Raw genomic sequence first — 19516 nt, 5'->3', positions numbered from 1 at the left:
TTTAGCCCATTCCTCCGTACAGAACAGCTTCAACTCTGGGATGTTGGTGGGTTTCCTCACATGAACTGCTCACTTCAGGTCCTTCCACAACATTTCGATTGGATTAAGGTCAGGACTTTGACTTGGCCATTCCAAAACATTAACTTTATTCTTCTTTAACCATTCTTTGGTAGAACGACTTGTGTGCTTAGGGTCATTGTCTTGCTGCATGACCCACCTTCTCTTGAGATTCAGTTCATGGACAGATGTCCTGACATTTTCCTTTAGAATTCACTGGTATAATTCAGAATTCATTGTTCCATCAATGATGGCAAGCCGTCCTGGCCCAGATGCAGCAAAACAGGCCCGAACCATGATACTACCACCACCATGTTTCACAGATGGAATAAGGTTCTTATGCTGGAATGCAGTGTTTTCCTTTCCCCAAACATAACACTTCTCATTTAAACCAAAAAGTTCTATTTTGGTCTCATCTGTCCACAAAACATTTTCCAGTAGCCTTTTGGCTTGTCCACGTGATCTTTAGCAAACTGCAGATGAGCAGCAATGTTCTTTTGGAGAGCAGTGGCTTTCTCCTTGCAACCCTGCCATGCACACCATTGTTGTTCCGTGTTCTCCTGATGGTGGACTCATGAACATTAGCCAATGTGAGAGAGGCCTTCGGTTGCTTAGAAGTTACCCTGGGGTCCTTTGTGACCTCGCCGACTATTACACACCTTGCTCTTGGAGTGATCTTTGTTGGTCGACCACTCCTGGGGAGGGTAACAATGGTCTTGAATTTCCTCCATTTGTACACAATCTGTCTGACTGTGGATTGCTGGAGTCCAAACTCTTTAGAGATGGTTTTATAACCTTTTCCAGCCTGATGAGCATCAACAACGCTTTTTCTGAGGTCCTCAGAAATCTCCTTTGTTCGTGCCATGATACACTTCCACAAACATGTGTTGTGAAGATCAGACTTTGATAGATCCCTGTTCTTTAAATAAAACAGGGTGCCCACTCACACCTGATTGTCATCCCATTGATTGAAAACACCTGACTCTAATTTCACCTTCAAATTAACTGCTAATCCTAGAGGTTCACATACTTTTGCCACTCACAGATATGTAATATTGGATCATTTTCCTCAATAAATAAATGACCAAGTATAATATTTTTGTCTCATTTGTTTAACTGGGTTCTCTTTATCTCCTTTTAGGACTTGTGTGAAAATCTGATGTCATTTTAGGTCATATTTATGCAGAAATATAGAAAATTCTCAAGGGTTCACAAACCTTCAAGCACCACTATAACTAAGCTTTATTTACTGACATTCTTTCATTTCAAATCTACTTCACCTGAGGGATCGATGTCTGGATTATATTCCAAAGCGTTCTTCCAGATCAGGTCCACATCATGAAGGTAGTCTTTCACAGTGACATATTTGTGTAGGTCTATTTTGGTGAGGACTGTGGACAGGTCCATGGGCTGCTTAATGACTGTAGTGTAATCAGGAACCTGGAGGTTCCGGGGGGAGGAGGAGATTAGATTTGTGGACTTCATCATCATCATCATGATACTTTAAAAACAATGTGATCTGATTCTTTAAATGTGAAGACTCTGACCTCCTCAGTGTCCACTGGTTTGGTGAAGGCCTTGAAGCGCTTGTCCTGAGCAAGTCTGTTTGTGACATCACGCAGGAAGAGGCGGAGTTCCCTGAGCGTGTCCTCTTCCTGTTCCTCTAATTTCTGCTGCTCTTGCTCGGACAGCTGGCGAGGGGCAGGTGGAGGGGCCAGTGGGAGAATTTCCAGAGCCCGGAGAACTGAGGAGAACACACCATTCACCATTAATTTGGAACTCATTTAAATGCCTTTATCTCAAGCAGACTGAATTCCTCTGATCTCTATTACTCTTTTCCATTGTCAAGTTCTGCATTATGGAAATCCAATGCTGAAATTTCCTAATACACAGTTTTTCAGTAATCAACAAAAGTACATTGTTGAGAAAGAGTTACCTCTGACACAGAGCTTTGACAATTTAAATTCAAGTTTGGATGTCAACTTAAAGGAAAAAAAAAAAGACAGATCTGTTATACTGTCAGATGCATTTCTGGCATAGTTTGGGTCCGCTTAGAGTGAAGCATCAATGCATGTCAACACAAAGTTCTTCTGACTCATTACCTTTATCACATGATGAAATATTTCTATTCTTTTCGGAGTGCTCTCTTCCACAATGACCCCACCCCCATTCACAGGACACAATCAATGACTGGATCAGGATGAAAATGATGTACATCAAAATCACCAGATCTCAACCAAAATTAACCCCTATGGGAGACTTTGGAGTAATATGTTAAACAGCACACTCCGTCACCAAAACACCAGTTGAGGGAATTTTTTTTTTAATAAGAATGTGAAGGTGTTCATCCTTCCATCACGGGTCCAGAGACTTGTAGAATTTCTTAAGCAACACTGAAGCTGTTCTGGTGATTTGTGGTGAACCTTTTAACTCAGTGGTCGAAATACTTTTTCCAGTGATCTGCAATATTGCAGAATGTCAAAATTTTGTTCTGCAATTTGGAAATATTTTCTGCAAATACACAAGCCTCCATACTACACCCTTCTCAACCTAATAATGCCTATATTTACATCATATCTAGCTTTACAACTCATAGCATGACTGTAATTCTTTATTCTCTCACTATTTTTAATTTCAGTCTTCACAGATCCTTCTCTGCAGCAAAGTTATCATTCCATGATACCTCCACAGGTCTTTCATCCCCCTCGCCCTGACACCACGGGCTACTACAACTTGAAGTATACTAACTAATTCATAAATGTACTAGTTAATCACACCCACACATTATCCTTCCACCATGGATTAAAGCAAAAAAAAAAAAATTTTTTTAAATTTATTTGGGGGGGATATTTATGGGTGGATTTCGATGAAATTCTGAGAATGGTTAACTTAGAACTGATAACTTTATTATCAATTAATTAATGGATTAATATATTCAAATTTATTGCACTCTCTTTCCATTGCTTCCGTATATTATTTTTTTGTGGCAAACCACACAAATGCAAGCGTGTTTAGTTTTTTGCACCATGAACTAAATGGCTTTCCGTTTTCACCTATTTCGTACAGCCAAGCCCACCTCCACTTGTTTTTTTACACCTTTATCGATGGCAGACACATCAGTGCATTCTTTCATGTAAAGCGCATCCATGCTGCCGAAACTGAAAGCAGAATGACATGCTCCTCTATGCTCGACGTCAATATAGAAAAAAGTTTGGATCTTCGCTTAAATTAAAATTATAATTTGACCTTACTTTGTGTTGAATACGACTTCAAAAACAATTCAAGATTTTATTAAGAGAAATATTGTGGCCATCACGAGTGTTAAATTACCTAAAAGATCGCGTGAAGTTGGCTGCTATCTACTTTGCGTTCGTTCTCATTTTCCTCCATCATTTCATAGGCCAGAAACAGATGTTTTGACGTAATTTAACTTAGTAGGCTATGATCATTATTTAACCGTAGTCTTCTAGACATTTTGACTGTTTGGGGCATTGAACGCTGGTGTATGATTTTCAGGGAATAAAGTTTAGCGCATGTCGGAACATCATTGCGCTCGCAGCCTCCAACTCCTCAAACGTCCTTTAAATTGTGATATAACGTAGGCTATAAGGCACGGTTCTAACATACCTTACACATTGGCCTAACGAAAATAATAATTGTTGGGGCGTCTGCTGATTTGTTAGCTATAAATTTAGGTGGGGGCGGCACGGTGATGTAGTGGTTAGCGCTGTCGCCTCACAGCAAGAAGGTCCGGGTTCGAGCCCCGTGGCCGGCGAGGGCCTTTCTGTGTGGAGTTTGCATGTTCTCCCCGTGTCTGCGTGGGTTTCCTCCAGGTGCTCCGGTTTCCCCCACAGTCCAAAGACATGCAGGTTAGGTTAACTGGTGACTCTAAATTGACCGTAGGTGTGAATGTGAGTGTGAATGGTTGTCTGCCCTGTGATGACCTGGCGACTTGTCCAGGGTGTACCCCGCCTTTCGCCTCTAGTCAGCTGGGATAGGCTCCAGCTTGCCTGCGACCCTGTAGAAGGATAAAGCAGCTACAGATAATGAGATGAGATAAATTTAGGTCTAATTACTTCTGACAGTCTGCAAGCATTGCACTGTCGGGTCTTCAAGTCTGGCTGAAGCAGAGGAGCGGGCTTTCCGGGGTTTATTTTTTTCGTTTTTTTTTTTTAACATGCTCTATTTCTATATGTCCAGGTTTGAACTAAGTCATTTTGGCAAGATTTAATTTAATACAAAACAGAAATGGTCAGACACAAGCACGCCAAGCACGTGGGAATGGATTTTGCCAATTTTGACAGCGCATGTTTTTTTAATGCCGCACCGTAGACAGCGAACGTTTAAACATGATCAAACATAGGAAATGAACGACACAAAGCATGGCTCAAAAACAAAAAAAGTTAAATAAACCCTGCTGATAGTTGATGGTGTTGCAACACATCAGTGTTATAACCCAATCTCTACCCAACCACCCGTCATTTTAATTCTCCTCGGATCAGCACCGACCTCACATTGGGCCTTGGGAGAGTTCAGTTGACGGAAATCCGTCACACGACGGAAAACTTTAATCCATGCCTTCCACACAACATACTAATAAAAGGTATCACCACAATAAAAAATAGAACACAACTGTTCAAGAAACAAAACATTCATTTTCATGTTACACGTCATGTTACATTTTGTCAAGATTAAGTTTCTAGCTTGAACAATAGATTGTTACCCAAAATGTACTTCATTCACAGTGTTTGCATCTGCAACCTGTAGTTTTAAATTGCAAGCAAGGTTTCAATTCTACACTCTGTTACATCTTACGATGATGCAAAGAATTGATACCATTAAGGAATAAAACCCAACTGGCAAATGGAAAGACGTTTGGGTTCATTGTGTTTGCCGGCTTCTAAAGTGCAAGGTCATGAACTGAACTGAGAACTACTGCAGAGGCTTCACTGCTCGAAACTAACAACAGAGAACTGGGTACAAACTAATCATGGCAGAATTGAGAGCTACAGAACTGAACCTATGAGCTTTGTCTTACAGGGCAACTGCTTTACTTTGTGCTAGTCTACACCACAGGCAAGACAGCGCTAGTTAAAAAAAAAAAAAATAGAACATGTACACAAAACATGTATTAGTGTAGCTTGGTATGAGAAAACAAAATATTCAAAAGTATCTACAGTGGTGCTTGAAAGTTTGTGAACCCTTTAGAATTTTCTATATTTCTGCATAAATATGACCTAAAACATCATCAGATTTTCACACAAGTCCTAAAAGTAGATAAAGAGAACCCAGTTAAACAAATGAGAGAAAAATATTATACTTGGTCATTTATTTATTGAAGAAAATGACCCAATATTACATATCTGTGAGTGGTAAAAGTATGTGAACCTCTAGGATTAGCAGTTAATTTGAAGGTGAAATTAGAGTCAGGTGTTTTCAATCAATGGGATGACAATCAGGTGTGAGTGGGCACCCTGTTTTATTTAAAGAACAGGGATCTATCAAAGTCTGATCTTCACAACACGTTTGTGGAAGTGTATCCACCAATCCACAGTCAGACAGATTGTGTACAAATGGAGGAAATTCAAGACCATTGTTACCCTCCCCAGGAGTGGTCGACCAACAAAGATGACTCCAAGAGCAAGGCGTGCAATAGTCAGTGAGGTCACAAAGGACCCCAGGGTAACTTCTAAGCAACTGAAGGCCTCTCTCACATTGGCTAAAGTTAATGTTCATGAGTCCACCATCAGGAGAACACTGAACAACGATGGTGTGCATGGCAGGGTTGCAAGGAGAAAGCCGCTGCTCTCCAAAAAGAACATTGCTGCTTGTCTACAGTCTGCTAAAGATCATGTGGACAAGCCAGAAGGCTATTGGAAAAATGTTTTGTGGATGGATGAGACCAAAATAGAACTTTTTGGTTTAAATGAGAAGCATTATGTTTGGAGAAAGGAAAACACTGCATTCCAGCATAAGAACCTTATCCCATCTGTGAAACATGGTGGTGGTAGTATCATGGTTTGGGCCTGTTTTGCTGCATCTGGGCCAGGACGGCTTGCCATCATTGATGGAACAATGAATTCTGAATTATACCAGCGAATTCTAAAGGAAAATGTCAGGACATCTGTCCATGAACTGAATCTCAAGAGAAGGTGGGTCATGCAGCAAGACAACGACCCTAAGCACACAAGTCGTTCTACCAAAGAATGGTTAAAGAAGAATAAAGTTCATGTTTTGGAATGGCCAAGTCAAAGTCCTGACCTTAATCCAATCGAAATGTTGTGGAAGGACCTGAAGTGAGCAGTTCATGTGAGGAAACCCACCAACATCCCAGAGTTGAAGCTGTTCTGTATGGACGAATGGGCTAAAATTCCTCCAAGTCGGTGTGCAGGACTGATCAACAGTTACCGCAAACGTTTAGTTGCAGTTATTGCTGCACAAGGGGGTCACACCAGATACTGAAAGCAAAGGGTCACATACTTTTGCCACTCACAGATATGTAATATTGGATCATTTTCCTCAATAAATAAATGACCAAGTATAATATTTTTGTCTCATTTGTTTAACTGGGTTCTCTTTATCTACTTTTAGGACTTGTGTGAAAATGTGATGATGTTTTAGGTTATATTTATGCAGAAATATAGAAAATTCTAAAGGGTTCACAAACTTTCAAGCACCACTGTATGAATAAAGGTAAAATACTGTTACTGTCTTCAAAAGGGATATAATATCAGTATAATTTTGCATGATTCAACAATACAATATATACAAACCTATACAATTTACCAATAATATATTAGGGTGCATCAGTTGCCCTCACTTTCATAAAATCTGATGCATTTTTGTTTGGGTGTTCCTTTTCACCAATAAAGACATCCTGTAAAATTTTTTGACCATATTCAAAAGTCTAATGGTGGCACCATGAGGTTCATTTTTTTGCCAAAAAACGCTTAATGTTTTCGCGTAAGGTTTGAATCACAATGTTAGACTCCATTTATTGATTTCTTGTGAGCCAGAGATCATGTTAAGAACCTCTGCAAGGGATTGAGAAGCATTAATGTGATTCATAATACATTTGTATTGTTTAAAAGTAGTTGAACAATGATTCAATGAACAGCTAAAACTCAAACTGTGCTTAATAATATATTTAGAATATGTACTAAAAATGTGTATCTAAGATATTTGGTATACTCTATAAGGTGCCATAATGTTTCATGAAAAGGGATCGAAATTTTGTCATAAAATAGCAGCTTTTTCCATAACTTTGAGCTCCTGGTGCCACCATTAAACTTTTGAATTTTGTCAAAATATTTCACCCAGTGTGTTTTCTTACCAAAAGGAACATAAAAACAAAAATGCATCATGATCGGAGGAACTTTTCATTTTTAGGGGGCAACTGATGCACCCTAATATACATGTATGCAAGATAAGAACTAGTCAGTCAGTCTTCGCTTTCTGAACCAGATGTGTCAATGAATGCAATCTGCCGTCTTTGTGGGCCATACGGCTTTGTTGAAGGCCTCCTCTTGCCCCGAAGAAACAATCCTCTTCTTGGGAGCCATGTTTGCTGTGCTGCATTGAATTCTGGGAGATGCATGGCGGAAACTGCCAAGATAGTTGTCAGGTCCTCCCGGCGGGTATTAAAAGTGACAAAATCTTACATCGGAAAATGGCAACTGCCCTTATTTGGTTGTCATCACCTTTCGTCGGTATTACGTAAATATTGCTCAACTTTGACCTGGAAAACGCCGTCAGGTTCGCGCGGTGCAGGTTTCAGTTTATTTACAGCGCCGCTAGTTTGCTAAATTGAGAACCATTGTATCCCGAGCCTGATTTTTTCATTCTGCAAAATTGCAGGTTGTTTAATTTTTCTTCTGCAATCTTGAAAATCATTCTGCAAAATGCAGACGGGTATTTTGAACACTAACTGTATAAATATTTTGATTGAAGAACTTGACAACACATACCTGCTTCTCTTTTAGATACAGGAGCTTTGGCAGCTTGGTTCAGAATGAGATCCTCAAAGAATTTGCGCCTCTCCTCTATGGAGGGAAGCGGGACGCTGAACACCTCCCCGTACTCAACATGAAACAGATCCTGCATCTAATATACAAGATAATACAGAAATATATTATCCACATTTACATGCCAAAACAGAGGTGCCAGGTTTTAAACAACCAGAAAATCCTAGCAAGAAATTTAATACAAAATTTAACACAAAAACCTTCGCACTTGTCAGTGGGTGAGGCAGCTGCAGTGGTGTGAGCTCTGGTATTAAAAGGTCCTACATACCTCTGTGTAGAGGCTGTGATACGGAAGGTTGCAGGTGGCGAGGAGGAGGATGGGTGAAAAGGAGGGGATGTCCTGTAGGAGGCTGAGGAAAGTGGCCCTGAGTGCAGAGCTCACCGTGTCCCACCAGCGCTGCATGTGTGGTATGTACAGGATGCTGGGAGCCGTTCTCTTAGCCTCACAGAACAGCTGGATGAGAACAAAACATATAAAACTGGAACAATTCTCATAATAATCAGCATAGTACAATGAGTCATTCTGGACACGTATACTGATAACATCTGTTTTGCACCATGGGGCTTTTGGCAACTTGGACACGAGCAGGTATTAATCAAGATCATTAAACACTTGAGCATATGGCAAAAATATAGCATCACAATATTTCATACGACATACATCATAAATGCTAGAAAAAGAGCAGTGCTGCATTTAACAAAACTTGTTTGCATTTAATATCTGCAAAAGTAAATTGTATAATGGAGCATGAGGTTAGAGATAAAAATTTAATATCACGATTATCGTGACCCCAGGGCACGGTGCTGGCCCCTCTTCTCTTCACCCTGTACAACGCGGACTTCTGCTACAACTCGGAGCTGTGTCACATTCAGAAGTTTGCCGATGACAGAGCCATCGTTGGGTGCATCAGTGATGACAGAGAGGAGGAGTATAGGATCCTGGTGAGAGACTTTGCTGTGTGGTGCAACAGGAACCATCCGCAGCTCAACACCTCAAAGACCAAGGAGCTGGTCACTGACTTTGGGAGGTCCAGACCAAGGTCACGACCAGTTCTGATTGAGGGAGTCGAGGTGGAGGCTGTGGATTCCTACAAGTACCTCGGGCTGTGGCTGGACAGCAAGCTGGACTGGACTTGCAGCACCAATCACTTATACAGGAAGGGACAGAGCAGGCTATACTTCCTTAGGAGGCTGCGGTGCTTTAACATCTGCAGGAAACTCCTGTGGATGTTCTATCAGTCTGTGGTCGCCAGTGTCCTGTTTTACACCGTGGTGTGCTGGGGAGGCAGCACATCCAAGGACACATCGAGGCTGGACAAACTGATCAGGCGGGCCGGCTCTGTGGTTGGCATGAAGCTGGACTCTCTGGTGACGGTGGCAGAGAAGAGGTCTATGGACAAACTATTGAACATCATGGACGATGCCAGTCACCCTCTGCACACCATCATCAGCAACCAGAGGAGCCTGTTCAGTGACAGAATGCTCCTTCCCAAGTGCAGGACGAACAGACTTAAAAACTCCTTTGTCCCTCACGCCATCAGACTGTACAACTCCTCTCTGGGGGGGGGGGGGTGTAACAGGAGGACAGAGGACGGGAAGGAGCAGTAGCCTAGCCTAACAATAAGCAATACCGGACAATGTGAAATATGATGTGCAATATCTCTCCTGCTGCCCCCCTTCCTCTCTTCCCCATATCTTATTCTTTTTATATGTAAATACTTTATTTTAATTTATCTAGAAATTTTTCTCCATTTCTTTTCTCTGTTTATCTGTAATGATGCTGCTGGAATCTTAATTTCCCTGAGGGAACCCACCCAGAGGGATCAATAAAGTTTTACCTAATCTAATCCAAAATGTGTTGAAAAAAAGATCTTAAAAAAAAACCCTGATGACAACAAATTATTTAACCAAATTTTATATTGAAAACCACAAAAATTAAATTAATTAAAATTAGCAGCACTATACAATGTGTTTGCATAAACATTAAAATAGAGCTGCCACTTGACTATTTTCTCACTATTTTTCAATCAACTACTTTACAGATTAGTTGATTAATCTAAATGATTGATTCTTTTTTGGAGGAAAATTAAATTGACCCTTTAAGTTAAAGAAGAGAAAAACAAATACACAATGAAGACATATTCCCCCATGTTCCCGAAACTTACTTTTATTTATAACGATCACAATTACTCAAATGTTATCTATTGCTGTAGAAATGTTAGACAAGGTACATGTCCCAACAAGCTCAACACACATGAACACACACTAAACAAAATAAGAATAAGCCCAGATTCTAGTCTAAACAATTTATCAAACACTGATTTCAACAGAAATTTAAATATAGCAGGCAGAAGACTTTATGGCTTTAATAATGAGCGTACTACTTATTGTGTACACATGTGCCGCTTCAAAGGACAGATGCAGTCACATTACAGTTTAATAAAAGGTCACTTGTAATTATGAACGTGAATCATCAGGATGGGTCAATCCGATCCATGCCCCCCCCAAAAAAACCCCACTGGACTTGACCAATGAGATGCTTGTAATGTGAATGTAGCCAGACAGAGTCAGGCAAAACACCTTGTCGGCACAGTTTGATTGGTCAGAAGGATAGCCAGGCCAATTACATGAAATCTGCAACGGATAACGTCGTAGGCACGCAAATTAAAAAGGCACACAAATTAAGGTCAAGTGCCCAAAATATGCTACCAAAAGTAAAAAAATAAAAATAAAAATAAAAAAAATCCAACAACCCCCCCCCGAAATGTTGATTACATAAACTTGGCTGCATAAAACCCAATGTCTTGACTTTCTTCTTTAAAAACACCAAAATTAGTGAGAATTAGCATGTATTTCTCGTAATTGACGCAAAATCTGCACCATTCCCATGTTGTTCCGGGTTCGTCGAACTAGCCGTAAGCCTCGCGCAGAGCACGATCAACACGCCATGACTCCGTGGAGGAACGAGACTCACGTACCAACGACCAGAGTGGGACTTCCACATTAGGTAAAGCTTCTTTTATATTGTTTTATGGCAGTTGGCAAACAGCATTTAGATGCATTACTGCCACCTTCTGGACGGGAGTGTGAACCAGAATGTTTACTACCCAATTGTGCTAAATTCCCCTAATAATTCCTGTATCATCTCATCTCATTATCTCTAGCCGCTTTATCCTGTTCTACAGGGTCGCAGGCAAGCTGGAGCCTATCCCAGCTGACTACGGGCGAAAGGCGAGATACACCCTGGACAAGTCACCAGGTCATCACAGGGCTGACACATAGACACAGACAACCATTCACACTCACATTCACACCTACGCTCAATTTAGAGTCACCAGTTAACCTAACCTGCATGTCTTTGGACTGTGGGGGAAACCGGAGTACCCGGAGGAAACCCACGCGGACACGGGGAGAACATGCAAACTCCGCACAGAAAGGCCCTCGCCGGCCACGGGGCTCAAACCCGGACCTTCTTGCTGTGAGGCGACAGCGCTAACCACTACACCACCGTGCCGCCTCCTGTATCATTTAAAAACCTAAAAACAGCCCTATATCCTACATTATCTGACCTCAACTGCAATATCTCTCAGATACCTAGTGTCATGTGATTTAAAATCAGGTAAAAGACCGAATAAAAGAGCTATTCAGGACACAACTGTGTGTATTTAAGATACAGCTTGCATCTTAAATCCACACAGTTGTGTAAGTGTGGGTGGAATCAGTGACTTGGAGCTTGGTCTTCTTGTTGATGATAGTCTTAGACACTGGCCTTTCATTTAAACTACGACCTTTTACCCGACTACATGCTGTGAATTGCGCTGCTGATTCTTGTGATGTGACTGAAAACCTTTTGTGTCGCAGGTCTGCTACAGGTTTGTCTCTTTGATGGCAACAGTGCAGAACTTGCTTTTTCTTTCACAGGCTCCTTTCCTCCAGGCTCTCCTCGGGCCCCAACACATCTTTTAAATACTAATGGGGCTTTTCCACTACCAACGCGGCGGAGTTGGGCTGAGCCGTGCGGTGCCGAGTTGGGCTGAGTCGAGCTGAGTGGGGCTGTTGGGGTTGCATTTCGACTACAACCGCGCTGAACCATGCTGGCTGGAAGTGGGTGGACACATTGGGTGGAGTTAGCGAAAGTGGGTGGACGTCACGTGATGTCGTTAGGCGGCGCAAACAGTGACATCAGTGACCTTTTAAGTGGTAGTCTCACGACCGGGATAGTAAAGAATAAACATGGAGGACATGGAGTCGTTAGTGTTGCTGGTCTTGGTGCTGTGGCTTGTTGTCACCGATAATGCCAACAGATACTGGCAAGAGCGTATAGATGAGGCGAGGCGCATAATTTGTCGTAATTCTTCTTCTTCCGGGTTTACAGATGGTGGTTCCCAGCGTGCTCGTGGGGCATGTGTGGGCATGTGAGGACACTCCTCCTCACCAATCAGTGCACAGGGGAGTGTCTCCTCACGCCCCTAGCCCCGCTCGGCTCGGCTCACTTCAGCCCCACTCCAAAACCGTGCGAGTTTTGGGTGCTGAGTAAGGCTGAAGTGAGCTCAGTCGTGCTGCTCTGAGGTAGTCGAAACACGAGCCATGTTGGGCTGAAGTGAGCTGAAAAAGGGTAGTGGAAAAGGCCCATAACTGACTGTATTCTAATTATTTTTGTCATGTACATCAAGACGGATTAATGCTGTAGACATTTTGCAATAAAGGTAAAAAAAAAAAAAAAAATTCATAGATTTCTTTATTTATTCATAACTTTGTAGCTAAAAAAGCAGCAGCAGCAGGTTTAAACACGGAACGCTGGGAAAACAGCACTTTGCGCGTGCAGAAAAGCCCAAATTACCCTGCATCACGACAGAAAAAGCCCAAATCCAGAAATACAGGGTGTAGCCCAAATTATGTAACTGAAAGGCCTGATAGCATTAGTGTACAGTAGAGTGTATATATGATGTACCTGTGCACACGCCTCCTCTGGGCTGGTAGTGCTGACCCCGAAAAGCACCGCCATGTCCAGTGTGTAGACCGTGAACTTCTCCAGGGTGTGCAGCATTGCAGGGGCCAGGTGTGTGCTCTGCCCCGAGCCTGGATTCCCACAGAGCAGCAGCCGGGGCCTAAACGTTGTTGGCTCCTGATTGGCACTCCTGCATCACACAAACTCAATCAAACAGCATGAACTTCACTGACTAGTCTAACACACCGTATTAATCGCGTAACATTTCTGTTCCTTAGAAAGCATCTCTTAACTTATATTAACCCATTGTTGAATACTGACTTGGTTAAATGGAGAAAGGAGCCGGTTGGGCCTGTATTAGTCTGGGAAGGATTACTAGTGCACATAGACAAGGCCTCATCGTCGCTGTGCAGCAAGTCGTCTAAAACACCAGCTGCACTATCTACGACACAAAATAGACAAGGGATTACTGACCATCTTTGTGTGACGTGTCCTCAGCCTAACATTGCAAAATTAAAACAAGACGTGGATCATTATGAATAAGCACTGATGAGCAGAGAGCATGGTATCCAAGTGCACAATAGGTACAGTAAGAAATAAAATACACATGGATGTGCAGTCATAGGACTATAAACTAGAGAATTAACTTCTGATTTATGCCGAGCACTTCTTAATAAAAGGCCATGTAAAATGTCTATCAATAAACCCAAAGGGCCACTCAGGGTTATTTAACATACTGTTGTCCTTCTTCTTGACGCCCTGCTCCACATGAGGGAAAACCTTCTGCAGGGCCTTCATGGCATCACGGAGTGTGTTCGCCAGCAGAGGCTGAATGACAGGTGTCAAAGCTTTAGCTGGGGACGCCACAGCCCTCTGAGATGCAGGCACAATCTTCCTCATGGCGGACAGGAAGTCACGGCCTTCCACGCTTATAGACTCGATGTCCAAAAGGAGTTTCTGTGAGGAGGCGTAGATCTGAGGGTAGCAGCGGCGCAGGGCACAGAGGGCTGCTTCTGAACACACTGCTTTAATGTCTGCACCGCAGTAACCTGTGAGAGAGACAGAAATTGCAGACAGTTTTATCAAATCATCTATTAATAATTTATATATGGTCACAGTTATGTTAAATTCTCAATTCTGCTTGGTTAGAACATGTTGATTATTTTTCTATAAAGCAGCAGCAGCTCTGACAATGTCTACTAAACAAGACAAAAGTAGTTGTTTTTTTTAATAGGATCACAAAGAAATATAAAATTGTGCATATTGTGAACTTTTCTGAGGAGACATGTGTAACACTTATGGAAGGAATCCAGAGTGCCAGCACTTTCAGAGTCATGGATGGATGGAAGGAGTCCAGAGTGTCAGCACTTTCACAGTCATGGATGGATGGAAGGATGGATGGATGGATGGAAGGAGTCCAGAGTGTCAGCACTTTCAGAGTCATGGATGGATGGAAGGAGTCCAGAGTGTCAGCACTTTCACAGTCATGGATGGATGGAAGGATGGATGGATGGATGGATGGAAGGAGTCCAGAGTGTCAGCACTTTCACAGTCATGGATGGATGGAAGGATGGATGGATGGATGGAAGGAGTCCAGAGTGTCAGCACTTTCAGAGTCATGGATGGATGGAAGGAGTCCAGAGTGTCAGCACTTTCACAGTCATGGATGGATGGAAGGATGGATGGATGGATGGAAGGAGTCCAGAGTGTCAGCACTTTCACAGTCATGGATGGATGGAAGGATGGAAGGATGGATGGAAGGAGTCCAGAGTGTCAGCACTTTCACAGTCATGGATGGATGGATGGATGGAAGGATGGATGGATGGAAGGATGGATGGATGGATGGAAGGAGTCCAGAGTGTCAGCACTTTCACAGTCATGGATGGAAGGAAGGAGTCCAGAGTGTCAGCACTTTCACAGTCATGGATGGATGGAAGGAAGGAGTCCAGAGTGTCAGCACTTTCACAGTCATGGATGGATGGAAGGAAGGAGTCCAGAGTGTCAGCACTTTCACAGTCATGGATGGATGGAAGGAAGGAGTCCAGAGTGTCAGCACTTTCACAGTCATGGATGGATGGAAGGAAGGAGTCCAGAGTGTCAGCACTTTCACAGTCATGGATGGATGGAAGGAAGGAGTCCAGAGTGTCAGCACTTTCACAGTCATGGATGGATGGAAGGAAGGAGTCCAGAGTGTCAGCACTTTCACAGTCATGGATGGATGGAAGGAAGGAGTCCAGAGTGTCAGCACTTTCACAGTCATGGATGGATGGATGGATGGAAGGAAGGAGTCCAGAGTGTCAGCACTTTCACAGTCATGGATGGATGGAAGGAAGGAGTCCAGAGTGTCAGCACTTTCACAGTCATGGATGGATGGATGGATGGAAGGAAGGAGTCCAGAGTGTCAGCACTTTCACAGTCATGGATGGATGGATGGATGGAAGGAAGGAAGGAGTCCAGAGTGTCAGCACTTTCACAGTCATGGATGGATGGATGGATGGATGGATGGATGGATGGATGGATGGAAGGAAGGAGTCCAGAGTGTCAGCACTTTCACAGTCATGGATGGATGGATGGATGGAAGGAAGGAAGGAGTCCAGAGTGTCAGCACTTTCACAGTCATGGATGGATGGATGGATGGAAGGAAGGAAGGAGTCCAGAGTGTCAGCACTTTCACAGTCATGGATGGATGGATGGATGGATGGATGGAAGGAAGGAGTTCAGAGTGTCAGCACTTTCACAGTCATGGATGGATGGAAGGAAGGAGTCCAGAGTGTCAGCACTTTCACAGTCATGGATGGATGGATGGATGGAAGGAAGGAGTCCAGAGTGTCAGCACTTTCACAGTCATGGATGGATGGAAGGAAGGAGTCCAGAGTGTCAGCACTTTCACAGTCATGGATGGATGGATGGATGGAAGGAAGGAGTCCAGAGTGTCAGCACTTTCACAGTCATGGATGGATGGATGGATGGAAGGAAGGAAGGAGTCCAGAGTGTCAGCACTTTCACAGTCATGGATGGATGGATGGATGGATGGATGGATGGATGGAAGGAAGGAGTCCAGAGTGTCAGCACTTTCACAGTCATGGATGGATGGATGGATGGAAGGAAGGAAGGAGTCCAGAGTGTCAGCACTTTCACAGTCATGGATGGATGGAAGGAAGGAGGGAAGGAAGGAGTCCAGAGTGTCAGCACTTTCACAGTCATGGATGGATGGATGGAAGGAAGGAAGGAGTCCAGAGTGTCAGCACTTTCACAGACATGGATGGATGGAAGGAAGGAGTCCAGAGTGTCAGCACTTTCACAGTCATGGATGGATGGAAGGAAGGAGTCCAGAGTGTCAGCACTTTCACAGTCATGGATGGATGGAAGGAAGGAGTCCAGAGTGTCAGCACTTTCACAGTCATGGATGGATGGATGGATGGAAGGAAGGAAGGAGTCCAGAGTGTCAGCACTTTCACAGTCATGGATGGATGGAAGGAAGGAGGGAAGGAAGGAGTCCAGAGTGTCAGCACTTTCACAGTCATGGATGGATGGATGGAAGGAAGGAAGGAATCCAGAGTGCCAGCACTTTCAGAGTCATGGATGGATGGAAGGAGTCCAGAGTGTCAGCACTTTCACAGTCATGGATGGATGGAAGGATGGATGGATGGATGGAAGGAGTCCAGAGTGTCAGCACTTTCAGAGTCATGGATGGATGGAAGGAGTCCAGAGTGTCAGCACTTTCACAGTCATGGATGGATGGAAGGATGGATGGATGGATGGATGGAAGGAGTCCAGAGTGTCAGCACTTTCACAGTCATGGATGGATGGAAGGATGGATGGATGGATGGAAGGAGTCCAGAGTGTCAGCACTTTCAGAGTCATGGATGGATGGAAGGAGTCCAGAGTGTCAGCACTTTCACAGTCATGGATGGATGGAAGGATGGATGGATGGATGGAAGGAGTCCAGAGTGTCAGCACTTTCACAGTCATGGATGGATGGAAGGATGGATGGATGGATGGAAGGAGTCCAGAGTGTCAGCACTTTCACAGTCATGGATGGATGGATGGATGGAAGGATGGATGGATGGAAGGATGGATGGATGGATGGAAGGAGTCCAGAGTGTCAGCACTTTCACAGTCATGGATGGAAGGAAGGAGTCCAGAGTGTCAGCACTTTCACAGTCATGGATGGATGGAAGGAAGGAGTCCAGAGTGTCAGCACTTTCACAGTCATGGATGGATGGAAGGAAGGAGTCCAGAGTGTCAGCACTTTCACAGTCATGGATGGATGGAAGGAAGGAGTCCAGAGTGTCAGCACTTTCACAGTCATGGATGGATGGAAGGAAGGAGTCCAGAGTGTCAGCACTTTCACAGTCATGGATGGATGGAAGGAAGGAGTCCAGAGTGTCAGCACTTTCACAGTCATGGATGGATGGAAGGAAGGAGTCCAGAGTGTCAGCACTTTCACAGTCATGGATGGATGGATGGATGGAAGGAAGGAGTCCAGAGTGTCAGCACTTTCACAGTCATGGATGGATGGAAGGAAGGAGTCCAGAGTGTCAGCACTTTCACAGTCATGGATGGATGGATGGATGGAAGGAAGGAGTCCAGAGTGTCAGCACTTTCACAGTCATGGATGGATGGATGGATGGAAGGAAGGAAGGAGTCCAGAGTGTCAGCACTTTCACAGTCATGGATGGATGGATGGATGGATGGATGGATGGATGGAAGGAAGGAGTCCAGAGTGTCAGCACTTTCACAGTCATGGATGGATGGATGGATGGAAGGAAGGAAGGAGTCCAGAGTGTCAGCACTTTCACAGTCATGGATGGATGGAAGGAAGGAGGGAAGGAAGGAGTCCAGAGTGTCAGCACTTTCACAGTCATGGATGGATGGATGGAAGGAAGGAAGGAGTCCAGAGTGTCAGCACTTTCACAGACATGGATGGATGGAAGGAAGGAGTCCAGAGTGTCAGCACTTTCACAGTCATGGATGGATGGAAGGAAGGAGTCCAGAGTGTCAGCACTTTCACAGTCATGGATGGATGGAAGGAAGGAGTCCAGAGTGTCAGCACTTTCACAGTCATGGATGGATGGAAGGAAGGAGTCCAGAGTGTCAGCACTTTCACAGTCATGGATGGATGGAAGGAAGGAGTCCAGAGTGTCAGCACTTTCACAGTCATGGATGGATGGAAGGAAGGAGTCCAGAGTGTCAGCACTTTCACAGTCATGGATGGATGGATGGATGGAAGGAAGGAGTCCAGAGTGTCAGCACTTTCACAGTCATGGATGGATGGAAGGAAGGAGTCCAGAGTGTCAGCACTTTCACAGTCATGGATGGATGGATGGATGGAAGGAAGGAGTCCAGAGTGTCAGCACTTTCACAGTCATGGATGGATGGATGGATGGAAGGAAGGAAGGAGTCCAGAGTGTCAGCACTTTCACAGTCATGGATGGATGGATGGAAGGAAGGAAGGAGTCCAGAGTGTCAGCACTTTCACAGTCATGGATGGATGGATGGATGGAAGGAAGGAAGGAGTCCAGAGTGTCAGCACTTTCACAGTCATGGATGGATGGATGGATGGAAGGAAGGAGTCCAGAGTGTCAGCACTTTCACAGTCATGGATGGATGGAAGGAAGGAGTCCAGAGTGTCAGCACTTTCACAGTCATGGATGGATGGATGGATGGAAGGAAGGAGTCCAGAGTGTCAGCACTTTCACAGTCATGGATGGATGGAAGGAAGGAGTCCAGAGTGTCAGCACTTTCACAGTCATGGATGGATGGATGGATGGAAGGAAGGAGTCCAGAGTGTCAGCACTTTCACAGTCATGGATGGATGGATGGATGGAAGGAAGGAAGGAGTCCAGAGTGTCAGCACTTTCACAGTCATGGATGGATGGATGGATGGATGGATGGATGGAAGGAAGGAGTCCAGAGTGTCAGCACTTTCACAGTCATGGATGGATGGATGGATGGAAGGAAGGAAGGAGTCCAGAGTGTCAGCACTTTCACAGTCATGGATGGATGGAAGGAAGGAGGGAAGGAAGGAGTCCAGAGTGTCAGCACTTTCACAGTCATGGATGGATGGATGAAAGGAAGGAAGGAGTCCAGAGTGTCAGCACTTTCACAGACATGGATGGATGGAAGGAAGGAGTCCAGAGTGTCAGCACTTTCACAGTCATGGATGGATGGAAGGAAGGAGTCCAGAGTGTCAGCACTTTCACAGTCATGGATGGATGGAAGGAAGGAGTCCAGAGTGTCAGCACTTTCACAGTCATGGATGGATGGAAGGAAGGAGTCCAGAGTGTCAGCACTTTCACAGTCATGGATGGATGGAAGGAAGGAGTCCAGAGTGTCAGCACTTTCACAGTCATGGATGGATGGAAGGAGTCCAGAGTGTCAGCACTTTCACAGTCATGGATGGATGGAAGGAAGGAGTCCAGAGTGTCAGCACTTTCACAGTCATGGATGGATGGAAGGAAGGAGTCCAGAGTGTCAGCACTTT

General features: G+C 44.1%; 1 protein-coding gene across 1 annotated transcript in view; it reads right to left on the bottom strand.

Moving 5' to 3' along the window:
- Positions 1–19516, bottom strand: part of LOC132867376 (ATPase family AAA domain-containing protein 2-like) — an 85131-nt gene that overhangs the window by 17380 nt on the left and 48235 nt on the right. Inside the window, exons 16-22 of the mRNA XM_060900243.1 lie at positions 13767–14078; positions 13351–13471; positions 13033–13219; positions 8350–8535; positions 8025–8160; positions 1605–1801; positions 1338–1497 (exon numbers count right to left, since the gene is read on the bottom strand). Of these exons, the coding sequence (XP_060756226.1) occupies positions 1338–1497; positions 1605–1801; positions 8025–8160; positions 8350–8535; positions 13033–13219; positions 13351–13471; positions 13767–14078 (1299 nt within the window). The remainder of the gene's footprint in view (positions 1–1337; positions 1498–1604; positions 1802–8024; positions 8161–8349; positions 8536–13032; positions 13220–13350; positions 13472–13766; positions 14079–19516) is intronic.

The sequence above is a fragment of the Neoarius graeffei genome, chromosome 19 (genome assembly GCF_027579695.1).
Source record: "Neoarius graeffei isolate fNeoGra1 chromosome 19, fNeoGra1.pri, whole genome shotgun sequence".
NCBI classification, from domain to species: domain Eukaryota; kingdom Metazoa; phylum Chordata; class Actinopteri; order Siluriformes; family Ariidae; genus Neoarius; species Neoarius graeffei.
The sequence above is the reverse complement of the archived record's forward strand: the minus strand, read 5'-3'. Positions and strand labels throughout refer to the sequence as shown.